The 21,813-nt window shown below is 44.6% G+C and overlaps 1 protein-coding gene across 7 annotated transcripts in view; it reads right to left on the bottom strand.

Moving 5' to 3' along the window:
* Nucleotides 1–236: 236 nt before the first annotated feature.
* LOC134355758 (A-kinase anchor protein 13-like) overlaps nt 237–21,813 on the bottom strand; it is a 557,767-nt gene continuing 536,190 nt past the window's right edge. For all 7 annotated transcript variants that reach the window (XM_063066124.1, XM_063066122.1, XM_063066127.1 and 4 more), the window contains 6 exons: nt 20,140–20,210; nt 17,248–17,289; nt 13,077–13,127; nt 10,159–10,623; nt 7,497–7,830; nt 237–5,475 (listed from right to left, as the gene is read on the bottom strand). In XM_063066124.1, coding sequence (XP_062922194.1) covers nt 5,372–5,475; nt 7,497–7,830; nt 10,159–10,623; nt 13,077–13,127; nt 17,248–17,289; nt 20,140–20,210 — 1,067 coding nt within the window. In that variant the 3' untranslated portion in view covers nt 237–5,371. The remainder of the gene's footprint in view (nt 5,476–7,496; nt 7,831–10,158; nt 10,624–13,076; nt 13,128–17,247; nt 17,290–20,139; nt 20,211–21,813) is intronic.

The raw sequence follows: 21,813 nt of genomic DNA, 5'->3' as shown, positions 1-21,813 counted from the left end.
ATTTTTGTTAAACACCTCGGGCACATGCACACGATGCAGGTCTGTTGCAGGTACTCATGGCTCCTGGCTGCCACCTGGTGGCCAAATGTTGGCTCTGGTCCCAGGGACGGGCTGAAGAAAAAGGTTCAAAAGCTCATTTTATTCTCAAAGTATGCATGTACAATCCAACTCTGATATGTGTCTTCTCCAGATAGCCACGAAATACAGAAAGACCATGGGAACAAATCTCAAATAAAGAGATTGAAGCAATTCTGTGGTGTAAATGTTTATTGTAGGGCAAATTAGATGTTGCCTTATAATCTAAAACAAGAAAACAAGTGATAAATAAAAGTATAATTACAAAAAAAAATTTCAGAATGTGTCTGTTTACAGTTTTCATTTTTACATTACATCATAGATAAAATAATTAGGTTTTCACTTTTATATTTTTTACACACAGAATCAAGAAAAAATACACTGTGTACCTCAGTAGAAGTTATTCCTCAGGAACCTTTTTTTCTTGTAAGCAGAGAGGTATATAAAATTGCTTGAGAGAGATCCTGAGCACTCCACAATTCAGTTAGTGCATTTACATTTTCAGTACAAGGCAGCTGTATCTGAATCAAGCCGTTTCAATAGTACAGAACATGGGGACAAAGATGGTGGGGAGGGGGCTTCGGCATGCTGGAATCAAGGCAATTTGTGAAGATTTCTGTGACTCCAGGCCTTTATTAGGGTGGACAGCCCAGGTTGTTTGAGGGAGCTCCCATGGAATGTTTATATTTAGTAGCCCTTTAGAAATTGGGTTATAGTCAAAGAATACAGTGAAGGTGGGGAGAAGGGAGAGGCACGTATGCATTTACCAAGTTCACAGTACATCGAGAGAGGCTTTAAACACTTAATATAAAACCAAATCACTTATAGTTAAGTGAAATGCTTTGCTCAATCCACAGAGGCAAAGGTACTCGCAAAAAATTTCCAAACTAATAAATTATGTATATCAAGTCTAAAAACTTCTTTTAGAAAGAGCATCACATCACTAATGTGCTGATTAAAGTGTTGCTGCCTGTGCCATTTTATGCAGACAAATGCGAAGCAGATTAATCTCATTAAATTAAAAAAATGGACTAACCCGTCCATGGCAACAATATTAAGATGTTAGTGCTCTGACCTATTCTTCCCCGCCCCACCCCACTCATTCCCAGCAACTCTCTATAGATTCTATCGCTTACCTCTGCACCAGGGCAATTCACAGTGGCTAACTAACTCCCACATCCTGGAAGGAATACTGACAGAGTCAAAAACAGCCAGCTTCACTCTGATAACCAAGTGGTTCAAAATATGAGGTTTACAGTGGAATATCAACCCCTGTTGTGGTTCAGTGTTCAGTGGGAGGGGAAGGCAGCCTGCATCCAGGTAACAGTTCCCAAACAAAATTATTGCCCGTTAACTAAACCTACCGATCCTGAAAGGAATCAATTATTTTGTTCACTGGATTATTTCAAAGATGGTTTAAGAAGAACCATTCAGAAGCTAAAACAGAGAGAAGTGTAGAAGGGTCTTGGTCAGAAACTCCCAGGAAAGTATTGGCTGCAATTTTCTGGTGATCACCAATAGCTCCCCAATCCAATGCATCTCTAAGTATTACTACCCACCCCCCCATTTGAAAAATCTTTTGGTCGATGTGTTTAAGCAAAAGCTGGCACCATTTCCTCCACATGCCACTTTCCCCGCTATCAGGTAGTCCACCTCAGGCCTGAGTGGTTTTACTTGTCTATAATGGGGGTAACCTGTGCAAACAGTCTTTATGCCAGTAGCAATTGGATGCACTGTGCACGACTTCGCTGGGTAAAAATCAGTTGCAACTGTTCCCCATTTCCTACTAAACTTTCATCTGGCTGAATAAAAATATACAAAGTGCAATATTTACATTCATTTTTTTTAATCACACCTGTTCCTCCCCCCACCATTTATTGCCCCTGTAATCAACTCCCACCTCCCCATCAATTCCCTCCAGATTTGCCGTTCAGTCTGCACACGGGGTGGGGGGGGGGAGCAATTCACAGCAGTCAACTTACTTTCTGACCCGAATATCTTTAGGACCAGAGGAAACTCCAGCAAACTAGGTCACAGGTTGAACATGCCAATGGCAGACTGTGCTGAGACTGAACCCTGGGTTGCTGGAGCCATGAGACACTGTGCCACTGTGCAGTCCACCTCCCTCCCCACCGCCCATGCATCCAGTTGAGTAGATGGGACCAGGCGTTGATTAACTCAGACTTTTGTATATCTCAAAGTTCAAAGTTACTCTGAACTTTTAAAGAATTAGATCTTGGAAAAATGAAAACATTTTTATCTGCGCTGACTGACTGGAGGTAGAAAGGCCTCAGCAGGCTAGGCTGAAAAATTAGGCAGGAGAAGGCAGGATTCCTGCTGCCTGCAAATGATTCACTCCTTGGATGGATGCTCCCACACTAATCCAGGCTTGGGGAAGGAAGAATCCATGGAAACTGTACCCCAGTGTAAATTGTTACTACAGGATATGAAATGGGAGCAAGGGTTATCAGAAGTGACACACTGGAATTCCTATCTGGAGGTGGAACACAACACTGATTTGATCGGAATGGATTCATGAGCAACTTTGCCACATTGAAATTTCCGGAGCAGTCTGGGAGATGGGACTTCACCCAATTTTTTTTCATCCTGAAGGCAGGATCAATTTGTGAGTTGGATCTCTCCCTCCAAAAACACTGACTTGAATAATTCAAATCAAAACAGACAAAAAAAACTATACGTTTAAAAAAAAAATTCTGAAACCTTTAGCAGCACCTCTCAAGATTCTAAACTGGAAATTTGACCACAGGATCTGGTAAAACCATTAATTTGGGTTCAGTGGTTGTACTCTCTCAATGTACAGATTGTGTGCTTGGTAAAACGCATTCCCTTTCCCATTCAGATCAGAGACAAAACCAAAACTGAAATTTTAATGCATTGCACATTAAGAAACTCAACTGAAATATATCCCTGACATTTGCATTTGGAAATCACAATAATTAACAAAGGAAAAAAAAATCATGGCATTGGAATTGTTTCTGGTTAAAGCAATAAAAAAGCTTCCCACAGTGTATGCATATTTTTTTTAAATAAATTTCTTTAAAGTGCTTCTTGGCATCAAACCATATTAAGGAGATGATATCCCTTCAAACTGGTCCTGTGGTGAGGGATGACCACATGGTGACGGCAACCCATTGATGGTCCTTGGTTCTAAGGGTTAAGGAGCCAAGGCTGCGAATTGGTGTCAAGAAACAAATTTATCAAGATTTCACTGAGGGGCTGAAAGGTCTATTCTTCTCCCTTTTGACAAAATCTCAGAAGGTACATCCAATTCTTAAACAATCCACGTGAGAAGTTATTCGGGGCTTTTCAGGAACCCCTCTTGGCTTTTACTCTGCTGCAATTTTGGATCTGGCCATGTCCTTCCCTTTTTCCATTGCTGAGATTCCTTCCAGTAAGGCAGAGATATGAGGCCAAATGCAAAATTGGGTGATTCTGGTCCCTCTACAACTAAGCAGTGCAAATTCTCTTCTCCCGTTGCCCCTCCCTTGCCCTCCCCCCTCCTTTGTTCAAATTAACCCCCACACAAGCACAACAGAAATGGTCCAGTGCCCCTTAATGAGGTGCCTTGGAAAACGTGACCGTGATCAGTGGTTACAGTGAGTTGTCCTATGTGCACAGAGAACGCAGTTCCACAGAACTAATACTAACAAGTGTCCGCACAAGCCCATGTGGGTGCACAGGTATTACTACGCAATGAGCAAGGCTTTCTGGCTAAGCTTCCCAAGTGGCACCCCTTTCATCGCTCCAAATAAGTTGCCAATAGTGTCCATGAGTAAGATTCCCAAATTAGTGCTGAGTCCCGGGCAGTATTATACTCTGCATTAGATGGAGCACACTGCCCATACAGAACCCCAAAAAGTGGACCAATATTTTGACCCCTATCAGCCCAGTTTAGATTCAAACTCGGGCGCCAGAGAAAACTAATACCCAACAGACTGTACAATATGTCTACCCACCCCCCAAATTATAAGCAGTCCAGACAAAAACTGATGCTGTGCATTTTCAGAATTGAGATGATGCAAACGAAGGTAATTAAAATATCCCAATCAGCATTCTAATAAAATGGATTAAAAAAAACATATAGGAAGTCAAGTATAAACCTTTATGGACATTTCTCACCCTTGTAACTGTACAATTTTTGCTTTTTTAAAAACATTATACATTCAGGATTTAATTTTACATTAATTGAAGTTGATTCTTCCCCTTAAAAATTTAAATATTAACATTTTGGAAGGGGAAGAATACTAACCTCTGAATCATTTTCTCCCTCATAAGGAGGGAATTTTTTTCCATCTTATTTACATTTATAATCTGATGGTGCATTTAAGGTTATTCTACAAGCAAGCCATTTAGCTGGAACATCTCTCTCTCTCTCTAGTCTTGAAGTTTGACCTATTTTGCCTGGTCACGTTCAGGTAACTTTGGTGGGGTAGGTTTAAAAGCACCAGATACCCTCTGCCAATGCTGAAGGGCCATCGAGTAGGGAAGTAGGTCTCTGGATGATCAATCGTTTAATTGGCATTGAGCAATTCCGAACTAATTCTGGAACTGTTCCAGACAAAGGCATTGCCATTCCTTGCAGGTTGCGACAGGAAAGGGTATCAGAGAATGTGGTGGTGAAACATCTTTCACAAGGGGCTGAACGATCATAGCTGGTGTTGCTCACGCAGGCTCTTTGAATTAATCTTCTGCAAGCTTTACTGTGAGAGAGCATCATACTTAAATCAGTGCTCACTTGGGTGTCATAGTCTAAAACTTAGATTCAGATTTAAATTCCTAGGATTTGTGCTATAAGCTCTTAAACCTAGTGACTGAAGTACTTTGGACAGAAGAAGTTGTCCCTTGACATAGCAATGCCTTAGTTTGTAACAGTTGTGATATTCTGTATTCGAACTCAACAAAATGGAAACAGGAATGAACAGTTAACTTTCCCGCTGATTTCATCTCCAACAGCGGTTGGAATATTAAATCTTTGCCCAACGCCTTCCAATCAAGCTTTCTGATGCCCCAGGTCAGCCTTTTCCCAATTGGTTCTTTTTATTAAGCAAACAGAGAGATCGATGCCCCAACTAAACATAGTTACTGGTTCTGCCTGCACTTTCTGCGATACCTTCAGCCACTGGAAGCGGAAGGGAGGGGCAACCAGGACACAGACCATCCTTGTACCAGCTGAAGATACCCGCACAGGAGTTGTTCCGGGGTACTGCACCCCCGGTTCTTCCCACTGTCTCCCCCACCCCGACCAGTCTCCACCACATCTCCACTGCAGAGAAGCTCAACAGTAGAAGACCTCCTCGTTGCCCTGCAGCTCGGCTGCCGGGCGCTTTGGATCCGAGCTTGCCTCGTGGAACTTCGGATTGCCTGTTGCGGGAAGGACATCTGAGGGAAAACAGAAAAACATGGAGGAGACTCTTAAATACTCTCAAAATTCTACAGCTGTGCAGTAGAGAGCATCCTAAAACGCTGCATCACTGTGTGGTATGAAAGCTGCGGACAGAATGGTTCTATAACAGGCAGTTAAAACTTCCCAATAAATCACTGGCACCAGCCTACCCACCATCAACTGCATTTATACAGAAAGGTGCTGGGAAGAGGCCAGCAATATCATGACAGACTCCACCACCCTCTTGTGGACTATGTCCCACTCCCATCAGGGAGGAGGCTACGTAGCATCCCCACCAGGGCCACCAGACTCAAAAACATTTCCTTCCCCCCCAAGCTGTCGGGCTGATCAACACCTCCACTCACTAACTCACCCCAGCACCACGACTTTATCATTTCCTGCCAGTTTCACCTTATGTACAGACACTCCTGTGCCTTGTGTCACTTTATGGATACACAATCAATGTATATACAGCTAATCTTATGTGTTTATATTTATTATGTTTCTTTTATTGTGTCATTCATACCTATTGTGTGTTTTTATGCTGCTTTACATCCGGAGTCAAACCTGGCTCAGTAATATTATGTCAAGCTTCTGAATTATCAACATACACTCAGTGGCCACTTTATCAGGTACATCTATACAGCTGCTTATTAATACAAATACCTAATCAGCCAATCACATGGCGGCAACTCAATGCATGAGAGCATGCAGGCACGGTCAAAAGGTTCAGTTGTTGTTCAGACCGAACATCAGAATGGGGGAAGAAATGTGACCCAAGTGACTTTGACTGTGGAATGTTGGTTGGTGCCAGATGGAGTGGTTTGAGTATCTCAGAAAAAAAAAGAGCGTCTCTGAATGTACAATACATTGAACCTACAGCAGCAGAAAACTACGAACTTTATTAGGTACAGGAGGTAGCAAATGAGATGGCCACTGAATGTATATAGTGTAAGTATACTGTGTGTGTGTGGGGGGGGGGGGAATGTCCAAGGTAGGTTTTATTTGCACAGAGAGTGGTGAGTATCTGAAGCACCCTGCCAGGGATGGTGGTAGAGGCAGATACATTTTGTTCATTCTTTACGCGCTGTGTCTTAAGATGTGGGTGATCATGTTCTTTCCATGACTATGATTGCTGTTGGCAGTTTTTCCTACAGAAGTGGTTTACCATTGTCTTCTTCTGGGCGGTGTCTTTACTAGATGGGTGACCCCAGCCACTACCAAAACTCTTCAGAGATTGCCAGCCTGCAGTCAGTGGTCACATAACCAGGACTTGTGATGTGCACCAGCTGCTCATACGACCATCCACCATCTGCTCCCATGGGTCCACATGACCCTGATTGGGGGGACTAAGCAGATGCTACACCTTACTCAAGGGTGACCTACAGACTAGTGGACGGAAGGAGCACCGTATACCTCCTTTGGTAGAGATATTTCTCCACCCTGTAGTTACATTAGGGACATTTAAGAAACTCTTAGACAGGCAACTGAGTGATAGCTAAATAGAGGGGTACGTGATAGGGAAGGGTGAGAATGATTCGCTGTATGTTTCAATGTACATGTAATTAATGAATCTAAAAAGACAATAAGACCATAAGATATAGGAGCAGGATAAGGCCATTTGGCCCATCGAGTCTGATATGCCATTCCATCATGGCTGATCCAATTTTCCTCTCAACCACTGTCTCCTGCCTCTCCCCATATCCCTTCATGCCCTGACCAATCAAGAATCTATCAATTTCTACCTTAAATATATATATATATAGACTTGGTCTCCACAGCTGCCTGTGGCAAAGAATTCCACATATCCACCACTCCCTGGCTAAAGAAATTCCTCCTCATCTCCGTTCTATTCTGAGGCTGTGTCCTCTGGTCTTAGACGCCCTAACCTAAGACCATAAAACATTAGAGCAGAATGAGGCCAATGAATCTAACCTAAGGGACTACAACCCAACAGAGCTGTTCAACATCGACCCTAGCGTCAGTCAATGTGAAAGTCAGTCTGGGTGTGACGTACCTGGGCTGTACACTGACGGCAGGTTCCCTGACCTCTCCCCTTTGTTCTTACGGTGTTTAGACTTCTTCTCCTTCGACTTGGCCAGCTTCAGTAACCGGGGAGGGATGGGGTTGTTCACCTGGTTGGCACCGCTTGGTTGATTCGACGGCTTCTTGGTGGAGCCCTGCGTGGAGTCCGTCCAGGGGGTGGCAGGGTTGTTCTCTGACGATCCCTTCTTTGTAAGGTGCACGTCCGCAGCTTCCTGCTTTACTGAATTGCAGCTATCGTGTTTCATTGAACTCGGTGAATTCTCGGCCGCAGAGTCGGTGTGTGAAGCAGACTCTCGGTCCGAAGCCTGTAAGCAGAAGACGAGAATCAGTGAGTTATGGAGTTATGCACCCAGTGGCCACTTTGGTCATTAATACACCTGCTCATTAATACAAATATTTAAATCAGCCAATCACGTGACAGCCACACAATGCATAAAAGCATTCAGACATGGTTAGGGAGTTCAGTTGTTGTTCAGACCAAAGACCAGAATGGGGAAGAACCATGATCTAAGTGACTTTGACTATGGAATGATTGTTGGTGCCAGATGGAGAAGTTTGAGTATCTCAGGAACTGCTGATCTCCTCAGATTTCCACTCACAACAGTCTCTGGAGTTTATGGAGAATGGTGTGGAAAAACAAGAAGCATCTAAGTGCCTGGCAGTTCTGTGGGTGAAAACAACTTGTTAACGAGAGAGGTCAGTGGACAATGGCCAGACTGGTTCAAGCTGACAGGAAGGAGAGATTGCAACGGTGGAGCGCGGAAGAGCATCGAACCTTGAAGTGGATGAGCCACAGCACAGAAGACTACAAACAAACACTCAGAGGCCACTTACAAGGTACAGGAGATAACTAGTAACTAATAAAATGGCAACCGAGTGTACAGCATCGGGCAAAACAGGATCTCTTTTCCCAGCTCCATTACGGCAAGACATTATCAAGAGGGCAGGGAAATGCTTCAAGGATGCTCTCAAAGCCTCTTTGAAAATACTGCAGCAACCTCACTGACTGGTGAGAATCTGGATCATAACCACTCAAGATGGAGGAAGACCAGGGAAGCCACTGAAAAACTTGAGTCACCACAACAAGAGGCCAAGTGCATCCAGGAGGAGGAGCACACAGCATTCCAAACCCATCCAGCTGTCTCAGTGATACAACACAGAGTCAGGCCCTTCGGCCATCAGGTCCATGTTGACTAAGGTACCATCTAAACTGGACCCATTTGCTCAAATTTGGCCCACATCCCTCTAAACCTTTCCTATTGGGTGCCACGATGCTATTACAGCTTGAGGTTTCGGTGTTCAATGTCGCCGTGCTCTGTATGTCCTCGCTGTGGAATGCCCGGGTGTACCCTGGGTGCTCCAGTTTCCTCCCACACTCCAAGGACCTACTGGTCATTGTAAATTGCTCCGTGACTAGGTGAGGGTTAAATCGGGGTTGTCGGGGGTTGCCAGGCGGTTTGCAGACCCTATTCCACACTGTATCTCAAAACAAGTTTTAAAAATCCATGCACCTATCCAAGTGGCTTTTAAATGTTGCCATTGTATCTTCCTCAACCACTTCATCCAGCAGCTTGTTGCAAACACCTGCATAAAGTTGTTTCCCCCTAGATCTTTTTAATTCCTTCCCCTCTCACTTCAAACCTATGCTCTTTAGTTTGTGGTTCCCTTTCCCTGAGAAAAGGACTGTGTGCATTTCGCTCTCTCTGTACCCCTTATGAATTTTTGCACCTCCAATAAGACTACCCCTCAGTCTCCTCTGCACCAAGGAATAAAGACATAGCCTGCCAGCCAACCTCTCTGACCCTCATGTTCTGTCAACATCTAAGGTCAGGTCCTTTCCCCGTCGATGGCGTCTGGATCACAGTTCCTTGGCGGTGTGGACATTGAGGAGTACAGCACAGAAACAGGCCCTTCGGCCCACAATACCACGATGCCTGATGAAACTAGTCCCAGCTGGATGGGACGAGCTGCCTGTGGAAGTGGTGCATGCAGGTTCGATTTCAACAGTTAAGAGAAGTTTGGATACCTACATGGTTGGTAGAAGCACGGAGGGCTATGGTCCAGGTCTGGGTCAATGGGATTAGGCAGAATAACGATTTGGCACGGACTAGGTGAACTGAAGGTACTGTCTCTGTGCTGAAACGCTCCATGACTCCAAGAAGCAGGCAGCTGAATTAGAGTCACAGAGTCAAATACAGCACAGAAACAGGCCCTTTGGCCCCACTCTTCCATACTGACCGAGGTGCCCGTCGCAGTCAGTCCCGTTTGCCCACCTCTCCTGTCTGTGTACCAGTGCAACCGTGTTTCAAAAGGAGGTACAATTGGGCAGTTCACAGACAGGAAAGGCTTAGAGCAGGGGTTCCCAAGCCAGGGTCCATGGATCCCATGCTTAGTGATAGGGGTCCATGGCTGAGGAATGGATGAGTTGGGCAAAAGAGCCTGCTTTCTTTCTGCAGAACTTTATGACATCCTCTGACAATTATCTTTTACCCTGCCTTAGCAAATCTCAGGACAAAGTTGAGCCATATCAAAGTGGCCACTGCCAATTAACTTCATGGGAGAAAAAGCAAGTGGGGAAGGGGGGGGCAATTGCCTCACTGCTTATAAACAGACCCCTGAACCCTGACCAGTACCTGGGAGCTGAGGGAGTCTGAGTGCAGAAGGTCACCGTGTCTTTGGTGGCTCAATTGCTCCTCTTTCTTCCTGAGCTGCTCCCGCTCCTTGTCCAGCTGCCTCTGGGCGGCCCTCAGCCTCTCCAGGTCCTGCTGGTACTCCTCCTTCTTCAGCCGCAGCTCCAGCTGCTGCTGCTCCATCTCTTCCCGCAACCTCGTCGATTCGTCGTCCCGCCGGGAGAGACAGGCCTCCCGCTCCGTCAGGTCCCTCTCCCGGCCCTCCCACTCCTTCTCCCGCCTGCGCCTCTCCTCCTGGAACTGGGCCTGCTGCCGCTTCAGGTCGGCCATCTCCTGCCGGTGCTTCTCCAGGCTCCGCTGCTTCTCCTGCTCCAGCAGGCCGCTGAGGCGGGCGTGTGGCCGCGAGAGGCGCTCGCTCAGGGCCTGCTTCTGGTCCTCGATGAATGAATCCTGCTGCACCACGACTGCCTGCCAAGAGGGAGAGAGAGAGCCGTCAAACGCCGTGAAACTCGGGCTGAGGTACGTACGGAGATGAGTGTGTTAAACCTATGAGGAGAAATTAAGTTGTCTGGGACTCACAGGAATGCAAAAGGGGTATTTTATAGAAACAGTGAAATTATCACAGGAATTTGGACCCGGCATTGAAGAGAAGGTTCATGAGAATCACCCCGGAAGTGACAGGGTTAACTTATGAGCATTTGATGGCTCTGGGCCTGTACTCGCTGTGGAATTAAGAAGAATGAAGACAGGAATGGCATTGAAACCTACTGAATATTGAAAGGGCTAGGTACAGTGGACATGGAGAGTATATTTCAAATGGTGGGAGAGCCTAGCACCAGAGGGCACGGTGTCAGACTAGAAGGATGACCTTTAGGATGGAGATGAGGAGGAATTTCTTTTACCAGAGGCTGGTGGATTTCATTGCCACAGGTAGGTGTAGAGCTCAAGTTACTCGGTATATTTAAAGCGAGGTTGATAGATTCCTGGTCAGCAAAGGTGTCAAAGCAGAGAAGGCAGGAGAATGGGGTTGAGAGGGCAAATGAACCAGCCATGAACAAATGGTGGAGCAGGCGCAATGGGCCGAATGGCCTAATTCTGCTTCTATGTCCTTTTGGATAGACAAGATAGAGGCAGACAGTTGTTTCCATTGGTAGGTGATACCAGGACTATGGTACATAGCCTCAAGATTTGGCAGAGCAGATTTGGGATGGAAACGAGGAAAACTACTTTTTCCAGAGTGCGGTGAACCCGTGGCATTCTCTGTGGAAGTGACCTCAGCAAATATACTTAAGACACAGTTAGGTAGGTTTTTGCATAGCAGGGAAATTATGGGGAAACAGTAGGTAGATAGACCTCAAGTCCACAGCCAAATCAGCTATGATCTTATTGACTGGCAGAGCAGGCTTGATGGGCCAGATGACCTACAGCTCCTACTCCTTGTGCCCTCCAGTGGATATTATACCAAGTGCTGCCCGTTTGCAGCAATGATTTGCTGGAGGAACTCAGCGGACCGAGCAGCGTTGGTGGGAAGAAGTGATTGCTCGAACCACCGAGTTCCTCCTGCAGATTGTTGGTTGCCCCCAGATTCCGGCATCTGCAGCTTCTTGTGTCACCGCTGCCCACTCGGACTTGAGCTGGGTTCACTAACACGGTCCGGGGGGGGGGGGCGGTTGCAGTTAATAGAGTGGCCACCTCACGGCAGCAGAGGCGAGGATTCAATCGCGATCTCCCGAGGAGTTTGCATGCTCTTTCTGTAACTGCGTGTGCTCCTCCAGGTGCTCCAACTTCCTCCCAGGGCCGGGCAGTTTGGTAGGTTCACTGACCACTGACAATTGGCCCTAAAGTGGCAGAATCCAGAGGTGTGGGGGGGGGGGTGAGTTTGATGGGAACGTGGGGAGAATGAAAACTTGGAATGATATCCCAAGTAGCAGGTGGCCCGGTAGCGTACTGGTTAGTGTAGCACTACTACGTCACTGGTGATCTGGATTGAATCCTGCCACTATCTGTAAGAAGATTGTACACTCCTCCCGTAACTGTGTGGGTTTCCTCCGGGCTCTCTGGTTTCCTCCCTCATTCCGCAAGGCATATGGGTTTGTACGTTAATTGGTCCCCGGTATAATTAGCTGGTGCAGGCACGTTGAGTCAGAAGGCCATTAATGTGCTGCATCTCTAAATAAACAATATACACAGGGGTGTATTTTATATATATATATATATATACACACACACATATATATACACACACACACACACACACACAGTATAAATTCCACAGTCAAGGTCGTGGAATTGTCAATGTGTTTTGCCTCTGAAAAGAGAGCAAGTGGAAAAGGAGACTGCAGGTGCTGGAATCTGGAGTAACACACAAAATGGTGATAAAATAACACAAAAAACTGGGCACACAAAATGCTGGAGAAACTCAGCAGGCCAGGCAGCATCTACGGAAAAGAGTAAACAGTCGACGTTTCGGGCCGAGACCCTTCTTCAGGACTCGTATGAAGTGCCTCAGCCTGAAACTTCAACTCTTTTATTCCTTTCCATAAGCGTTCCATGATCTGATGGGGGTGGGGGTGTGTGTGTGTGTGTGTGTGTGTGTGTGTGTGTGTGTGTGTGTGTGTTACTCTATTTACAGAACTCTTACCCTGGGGTCCATGGACCATTTGGTTAGTGGTAGGGGTCCATGGCATCAGTAAGGTTGGGAACCCCCAATTTAAATAAATATGGATTTAGGTTGATTGGGTTGTTGACTCAGCCTCAGTGGGCAGTGGAGACAAAGACTGCAGACATTTCTGTTCTGAATCCCTCTATGATTAGGCGATATAATTGTTGGTGTCCTAGGGTAGTGTGGAACTCCTCCCTTGTGACTGTTCACTTCGGCAGCTTCAATAATTGTCACTGTGGGCAAAATGCTATAAACTCACCTGTAACCCGAGTAACAGCTGCTGTAGATTTAGAACCTTCTGAAGCACTTGCTGAAAAACAAAACAATGAGCCTAAAATGAGATTAAAACTAAACTCTTGAGAGATTCAAATATCACTCCAAACCAATGTTATTAAATTCACTGTGCGACACTGATATCCCAAGAAGTGGGCACAGCTATTAGCATAATGACACCACAGAACCAGCAATCCGGGTTTAATCCTGCCAGCGTCTTGAAGATGGTATGTACCCTCGTCCCGTGAACACATGGGTTTCCTCCTGGTGCTCCAGTTTCCTCCCACAGTCCAAAGATGTGTGAGTTTGTAGATTAACTGGTCACATGGGTGTAATTGAGCCACAAGAGTTCATTGGACTGGAATGGCTTGTTAACATGCTGTCTCTCTTTTTTTTAAAAAAAAACTACCCTTCCCACTACACATAGGCAGTCAATTCCAATGTTATTCCTGAATCCTAGTTTCTAAACCCCAAACTGTAATAAACATTGAGTATTTGTCTCTGTTGAGCACTAAATTGCCTTTCTTGTTTTTCCATCATTCAGCAAGTTACGAGTTCGCCCAAAATAAACTAGTCCTGCCCTTCCAGATAATTAAAGAGCAACGTAAAAGCGCGGACGATTGTAGTATGGGAACAGCAAGTTGCTGGTCTCTGCTCTCGTAGTAGGAGCAGCCTCTTTCTCCTTTGCTGGAGAGAGAGAGGGGCTGTCTGAGATACTGGAGTGCTGGGTTATGGACTGTAGTTTTGATGGAGTCTGGATCAAGGTCTCTTTGGGGGATTTTGCTATTGCTTCCATGGTGGTTGGGGGCGATGTTTAATGCTTTTGCTGCTGCAAAGGGTGGTTGGGGGGGGTGGTTTCGGGGCTTCGTTGTTCTTTCATTTATTCTATGGGGTCTCCTGTTTCGTGGATGTCTGTGAAGAGTACGAACTTCAGGTTTTATACTGTACACATTCTCTGACATTAATGGAAGCTAAAGATCTAAAGAATATTTTACAGATGCACCATTGAAGGAATCCTATCCAGATACATCACAGCTTGGTACGGCAACTACTAGTGCCAAGACTGCAAGAGCTGTGATCACAACCCAGTCTCTCACGCAGACCAACCACCCTTCAATGACTCGGTCTACATTCCTGTAGACAACTCAATCAAGCACTCCTCCTGCCCTGTTCTCCCTTCTCCCTCCCTTAAGTTAGGCAAAAGACAGAAAAGCTTGAGAGTATGTACCACCAGGCACTAGCCTCCATAGCATCCAGGTCACGTTCAAGGAGCGATGCCTCAAAAAGGCGGCATCCATCATCAAGGACCCCCATCACCCAGGGCATGCCCTCTTCTCATTGCTACCATCAGGAACGAGGCACAGGAGCCTGAAGTCACACACACAATGATTCAGGAACAACTTTTTCCCCTTGACCATCAGATTTCTGAATGGTCATTGAACCCGTGAACACTACTTATTTAATTTAACTATTTTATTTTTTTATAGTTAATTCAGTCTTTATTACTATGTATCGCACTGTACTGCTGCTGCACAACAACAAATTTCATGATTTATGTCGGTAATATTAAACCTGATTCCGATTGTGAAGAACTTTATGTCCCACTGTTGTCCAACTCTTGAACTGACCTCTGAGACACTAAAAATGAACCTTCCATCTCTCAATCTACCTCAATGTGGCCCTTGCACTTTTTTTGTCGACTGCATTTTCCCTGTAAACGTAACACTATATTTTGCCGGCTGTTTTCACTTTTACTACCTCAACATACTTATTGGGTGGTGGGTGGAGATACGTCTCTACCAAAGGGAGTGTAAGGTGCTCCTTCCCTCCGCTAGACTGCAGGTCCCCCTTGGGCAAGGTGTAGCACCTGCTCAGCCCCCCCAGTCAGGGTCAGGTGAAGCTGCAGGAGCAGGTGGTGGGTGGTGTTATGAGCAACAGGTGCAGATCACAAGTCCTGGTTATGTGACCACTGATGCCAGGCAGACAATCTCTGAAGAGTATTGGTAATGGCTGGGGTACGCCTGCCTTGTAAAGACACTGCCCAGAAAGTGGCAGTGGCAAACCGCTTCTGCTGAAAAATTTGCCACAAAAATCATGATCATGAGCCCATATCTACTGACATGGCACGTAATGACGATGACGACGGATGTACTAATGCACGGAGTAATCTGTCTGGATGAAAGCAAACAAAAGCTTTTCACTGAATCATGTGACCATCATAAACCACGTGACAATAATATGGGGTGGCACGGTAACATAGTGGTTAGCACAATGCTTTACAGTGCAGGTGACCCGGGTTCAATTCCCGCCACTGCCTGTAAGGAGTTTGTATGTTCTCCCCGTGACCGCGTGGGTTTCCTCTGGGTGCTCCAGTATCCTTCAACAGTCCAAAGACACACCAGTTGGTCATTGTAAATTGTTCTGTGATTAGGCCAGGATTAAATCAGGGGTTGCTAGGTGACGTGGCTAGAAGGGCCTATTCCGTGCTGTACCTCAATAAAAGAAATAAACCAGATGTAAAACACATGTTTTAGTCCTGTTCTATACTGGAACAGTTCTGGAAGTCAGTTTTTTTGACAATTTCTAAAGCACTTAAAATTAATTTACAAACTAAGAAATTAACTGTGCTTTTTGGAATAATTCCTCAAAAATATCCGCGGTATCTCTGTCTGACCAACATGTTATTGCATTTGTTACATTGATAGCTAGGAGGGCCATTTTATTGAAGTGGAAGGATACATCAGCTCCCACTTTGTCACAACGGTTCTCTCAAGTGATGCTATGTCTTAGTTTGGAGAAAATTAGAAGTTGAACCTTTGAACCTATGTTTGATTTTGAGAAAAGATGGGGTTCATTTGCTCATTATTATCATTTGAGTTAATTGATAGATTTCCTCCACGATCTAATTGTAAAGTTTTGGTACTTTTTTTTCTTGCTGGCGGTTTGATGTTTATCTTTAGAAGCTTTTTATATGACGCATGGCTCCGGGGTTGAACACCTAATGGGTTTTTTTTTCTCACTTTTTTCTTGCTTAGTAGGGTTTTTTAATCACAAAATTTTTTTCAATCTTTATAATAGTATTTTTTTTCTTAGACATTGTAAGTGTTGCTTACTTCGATGTACTCTTGTAAATTTTGGATAATAATAATAATAAAAAGATTTGAAAAGAAAGGAAGTAAAAAATAAACCAATGATATTTGATTCGCTGTATCATGTGACAATAATAAACCAATTGCAAAACCAAAATAAAATGGCCTTGAATCATTTCTCCTCAATTTGGCTGTTCACCCATAGATCACTTGCTGGCAACCCGTTACAGAAACATCCCGATCTATCTGGATGCTGATTTTAAAAAAAGGAGTTTTTCCTGAGACTGGCTACAGGATTACCCTGGCTGGGAGTGCAGGAATGTGGTGATAATGCTAGGGCTGCCACAACCAAACTGTGCTGTGAGATTTATTGTGTGAATGGACTTCACCCAAGTCAGCTGCAATATAGGAAATGTTTGCTCTTTGGGATGACATGGATAATCAGAACTGGGGAACCCAGCACAGATTTTTTTCAGTCACAGAGAGGAGGGGAGGGGAGGGAACGTCGACTCAGACCATGAGAGGCCTGAGTCGGGCATTTTCATGCCTTACAAGGCGCAGGTTGGAAGTCTGTGTGGGGCGCCATTCAGTCGCAGAAATGGTGAGTTATTACTTGGCTTTTAGCTCAGAGCATTTAAAAACCTCTTACTTTGCAATACATAATACACAGTAATTTATAACAAACCCAGTTCATACCAGGACCACCAAACACAAAAAGAGTTACCTCCTCCAAGCCATCAGGCTGATCAAAACCTCCAGTCATTAACCCACCTCTACATACACATCAATGAACGTCACATTATGTACATACACTCGGTCAATGTATAAAACAGTATTTCGTAGGAATGCTTCCATATTTATATTCTTATTGTTTTTTCTTGTGTTCTTTATGCTTAGCAGTTTTTAAATGTTGCATCAGATCCAGAGTAACAATTATTTAGTTCTCCCTTGCACTCGTTTACTGAAAAATGACCATAAACAATCTTGAATCTTCTGTTGACCATAAACAGCCTAAGGGTTCAGTTTTTAATGCACTTTATGTACACATCAACATAAAATTAGCCTTACCTCATTTTTTCTGATAGGCAGCAGCAAATTGGCCATCAGCCCCTTTGAAAGGAAAGGCAAAATATTGAGTTGAGACCTTGTAACAGTTTTGGTAAACTTCTGAATAAAAGTAATTTGCATTCTGCTAAAAATTGCACATCCAAAATCAATGATGGAGTGTCATTAATCTCCAATATTCTACAGGGAGGCCCTCTAAATAAGGATAGAAGGTACATTGTGCAGTTTCTAATTCGTGGTTGCATCACTGTCTGGTATAAAGGGCCACAGCACAGGACTGGAAAAAGCTGCCGAGATTTACACACTTAGCCAGCTCCACCCTGGCTACAAGCCTCCCCCTAGCATCGAGGACACCTTCAAAAGGCGATGCCTCAAAATGGTGGCATCCATACATTGTTATGGATCTCCATCCCTCAGGACATGCCCTCTTCTCCTTCACCATCAGTTTCTGAATGGACAATGAACGAACTTATAAATGCCATCTCACTATTTTTTGCTCTCCTTTTAGACTACTTAAGTTAATATATACTGTATATCTTACTGTAATTTATTAATGTATTGCACTGTACTGCTGCCGCAAAACAACAAGCTTCACGATATACAGCAGTGTGCTAAAGCCTTAGGCACATATGTATAGCTCGGGTGTCGAAGACTTTTGCATAGTACTGTAGTAACTTTATGTACCTCCGCTGCTAATGCAAAACAGAAGCAAATTTCATGACATATGTGAGTGATGATAAACCTGATTCTGATATGGGTCTCTATTGTGGACTGAGAGTAGGAAGGGGCAGGGAGAGGGGAATCATGGTTGGGAAAAGAGGAAGGGAGAGGGAGAGGGGAGGGAGCAGGAAGCAACACAGAGACATTCAATAATGGTCAATAAACCAAATGTTTGGAATCGAATGCGCTTGCCTGCTGCCTCAGGTCTACAGCGGTGCCACCCCTTGCCACTCACGCTTCCACCGAGATGCAGCACTGAGCGTCATAGGAAGTCATTCCTGCCTGTGGCCATCAAACTTTACAACTCCTCCCTTGGAGGGTCAGACACCCTGAGGCAATAGGCTGGTCCTGGACTTATTTCCTGGCATAACTTACATATTACTATTTATGGTTTATTACTATTTATTATTTATGGTGCAACTGTAACGAACACCAATTGCCCCCGGGATCAATAAAGCATGACTATGACTATGACTATTCTTCTCTGCCACCTGCCCCACACCCTTCCTGCGGCACTCCACCCTCACCACTCCCAACATTCCGTGCTCCCGTCAGATCCTCAAACTCAGTCTCTGTTCCAAGTTGACAAATATGTCAATGATAAACCTGATTCTGATGTGATTCTAGATTTTTAAAAAAACTGTAATTTTTATTTTAATGGCAGTCTGATTCCTGAAGCAGGGAGAACACAGGATTCAGGAGCACGCCCTTCAAGCCTGCCTCCACCATTCTGGATCACGACGTCTCTCCATCAACCTGCATTACATAAATATAGCTACACTTTTGGGCTTTTACACCTTGTTTGAATTTATCTCCCTCCAGCTATCCTCCTTAATCTATAACAAACTTAATACCACAACAGCCCTAAACTCAACCAATTAGATGTCTCCTTTCAATTTACTTTGAACCAGAGGATTTTGGCCTCTTCCAAAGGATCTCCCTCACAGTAAACTCTTATTATCCAAAGAATCAATCCATCTTACACAAAACATTCTTGTAATAAGCACATCAAGATACAAGTCAAGGTATTAATCATTTTAAATAAATGCAGCAAGGATGATGTTTAGGAATTTGCAAGTATCTTTCATCACACATGGAGCTTCACGAACTTTAGCTGCAGAGCTCACGTCTGAACACTAGCGGGCAGATTAAGCCCAAAGTTAAAATTGCACAGGGGAGGGAAGGAGGGGGAGCATAAGATCCCATTAACAGCAAGTTTGCCAGTTCTCCAGGAATACTGTACAGTCTGCAGGATTTGCAGATTCATCTCTAGCATGAAGCTAAAAACCACCTAGATTTATTTTTCTTTTAACATTTCAAATATATTGATTATAAACATATGCAATACTCAGGCACATAAGCAAACACGAGGAAATCTGCAGATGCTGGAAATTCAAGCAACACACACAAAAAATGCTGGTGGAACACAACAGGCCAGGCAGCATCTATAGGAAGAGGTACAAGAGTCTCGGCCCGAAACATCGACTGTACCTCTTCCTATAGATGCTGCCTGACCTGCTGCGTTCCACCAGCATTTTTTATGTGCGTGGCACATATATATAGCTAGGGTGCCTGAGACTGCTGCACAGTACTGTATTCGTCAACGTGGAGCGAGTTTGTAAATGTGGCGGGCAAAAAGGATGTTGGGAATGGCGACACTGGGAGTGCCACGGGAGGGGTGTGGGACAGGTGGCAGAGCAGGAGTGCCACAAGTGGGGGGGTCGGGGTGTTGGGTGTGGTGTGGGTGCAGACACACCCAGCCCTGAGACACCAGGCAAAGCTGTTTGATTCCGAACAATTTCTTTATCCATCATTACAGAATGTCTCTCTAGTGCTTCCCGCTCCCTGCCCTCTCCCTTCCCCTTTTCGCGACCATGATTCCCCTCTCCCTGCCCCCTTCCCACTCCCAGTCCACAATACAGACCCATATCAGAATCAGGTTTATCATCACTTACATATGTCATGAATTTTGGTTTTGTTTGAAGCAGTATAGTGCAATACATATTAAATACTACAGTATTATGTAAAAGCCTTGGGCACTACATACGTGTATACACACACACACACACATTGCCCAAGGGTGTAAATAGAACACTATATTTTTGCTGATGTGCAGCTGAAAAAGAGGCTTTCACTGGAGGCAAGGAAGGGTTTCTACAATGACGGATGACTCACCTTCTTCAAAACACTGTCGGACTCTGTCCTGCGAAGGTCTTGCCCATCTTCCATTTCATCTCTCTCTCCACCTTTAAGAGATGGCACATTACCAATTATTCAACAGAGTGAGACACCACAGGGAGCTTTGCAGAGAGGTACACTCCTGAAAATAAAATAATTAATAACAGCAGAACTACCTAGTCTTAGTGTTAGCTCACTGGGTAGCACTCTGCTCTCTGAGTAAGCAGGTCTTGGGTTCAAGACCCACCAAACAGATTTGACCACAGGAATATCATGCCGAGTGCTACAATGTTGGAACTGCGACTCTTTTGGGTAAAAATTTAAATTAAGCCCATCTTTCTTTTATTTGGGGTGTTTTCCCCACCCATTGGTTGTTGGATTAGAACATAGAATACAGAACAGTACAGCCGAGAAACAGGCCCTCTGTGCCAAACCAATTAAATTAGAAATCAAATGGCAACTAATCTCCCTTGCCTACACAATGTCCATCTCCTTATATTTTCCTCACATTCACATTCTCTTAAAAATCCCTAATCTATCTGCCTCTACCACCACATTCCACCATTCTCTGGGGGAAAAAAATCCCCTCACATCTCCTTTGAAGTTATCCCCTCTCACCATAAATGCATGCCCCCTGGTATTAGACCTTCCAGCCGTTGGAAAATGATACTTTCTGTTTCTCTCTGTGCCTCTCATAACCTTATAAACCTCTGTCAGGTATCCCCTCGGCCTCCGCCACTCCAGACAAAACAGCCCAGGTTCTTCCAATCTCTCATTATAGCGCATGTCCTCTAAACCAGTTAGCATCCCGGTAAACCTCCAGATCAGAATCAGGTTTAGTATCACTGGTATATATCATGAAATTAGTTGTTCTGCGGCAGCAGAATAAAAACACGGAGAGAGTGTTGGTGGGTTCGTTGTCTCTGCTCATCATCACTGTAAAGAGTGTACTGGCTCTTACCTTCACATTTGTGGCCGAGTTAGACTCTATCTGCTATTTCTCCACCCATATCTACAAACGTTTGTATATTCTGCTGCATTCCTTGCCAGTCTTCTATGCTATCCACACCACCACCAATCTTTGTATTGTCCGCAAACTTACTAACCTCTATATCCTGGTGATTTATATACATCACAGACAGCAGACATCCCATTACAATTCCCTGTGGAGCACCACTAATCACGGACCTCCAGCTAGAACGTCCCAGATTTCCAGGATTATCCCTCGTTCCCTTCTTGAACAATGGAACAACATTAGCGATATGCCCGTCCTCTGGGACCTTGCCTGTGGCTAGACACCAAGGCCCCAGCAATCTCATCTCTTGCCTCCTTCAGTAACCTGGGGGTATATCCCATTTGACCCTGGGGAATTATCCACTTAATGTTCCTTAAGAGAACCAACACTACCTCCTCCCTTATCTCAAAATACCTTAGCATATCAACATGCTCAGGTGTAGAACTGTTATATTTTGAGTATTTTTCTTGTAGTTAAACTTTCAAGGATCAGTGATTAACTTTATTCACCAATAAATTTACATGCATTAGGTATTTGCTGTGCTGTGTTGGCACCACATGCAACCAGAACAACATTCAACCATGATAAGAATAAATTATACAACAAATGAACTGAATGGTTAAATACAGATAGGGAATAAAATGTGCATTAATAAC

This window comes from Mobula hypostoma, chromosome 13, assembly GCF_963921235.1.
Source record: "Mobula hypostoma chromosome 13, sMobHyp1.1, whole genome shotgun sequence".
In the NCBI taxonomy this organism is placed as follows: Eukaryota; Metazoa; Chordata; class Chondrichthyes; order Myliobatiformes; family Myliobatidae; genus Mobula; species Mobula hypostoma.
Note: the sequence above shows the minus strand (reverse complement) of the source record. Positions and strands in the feature narration are given on the sequence as shown.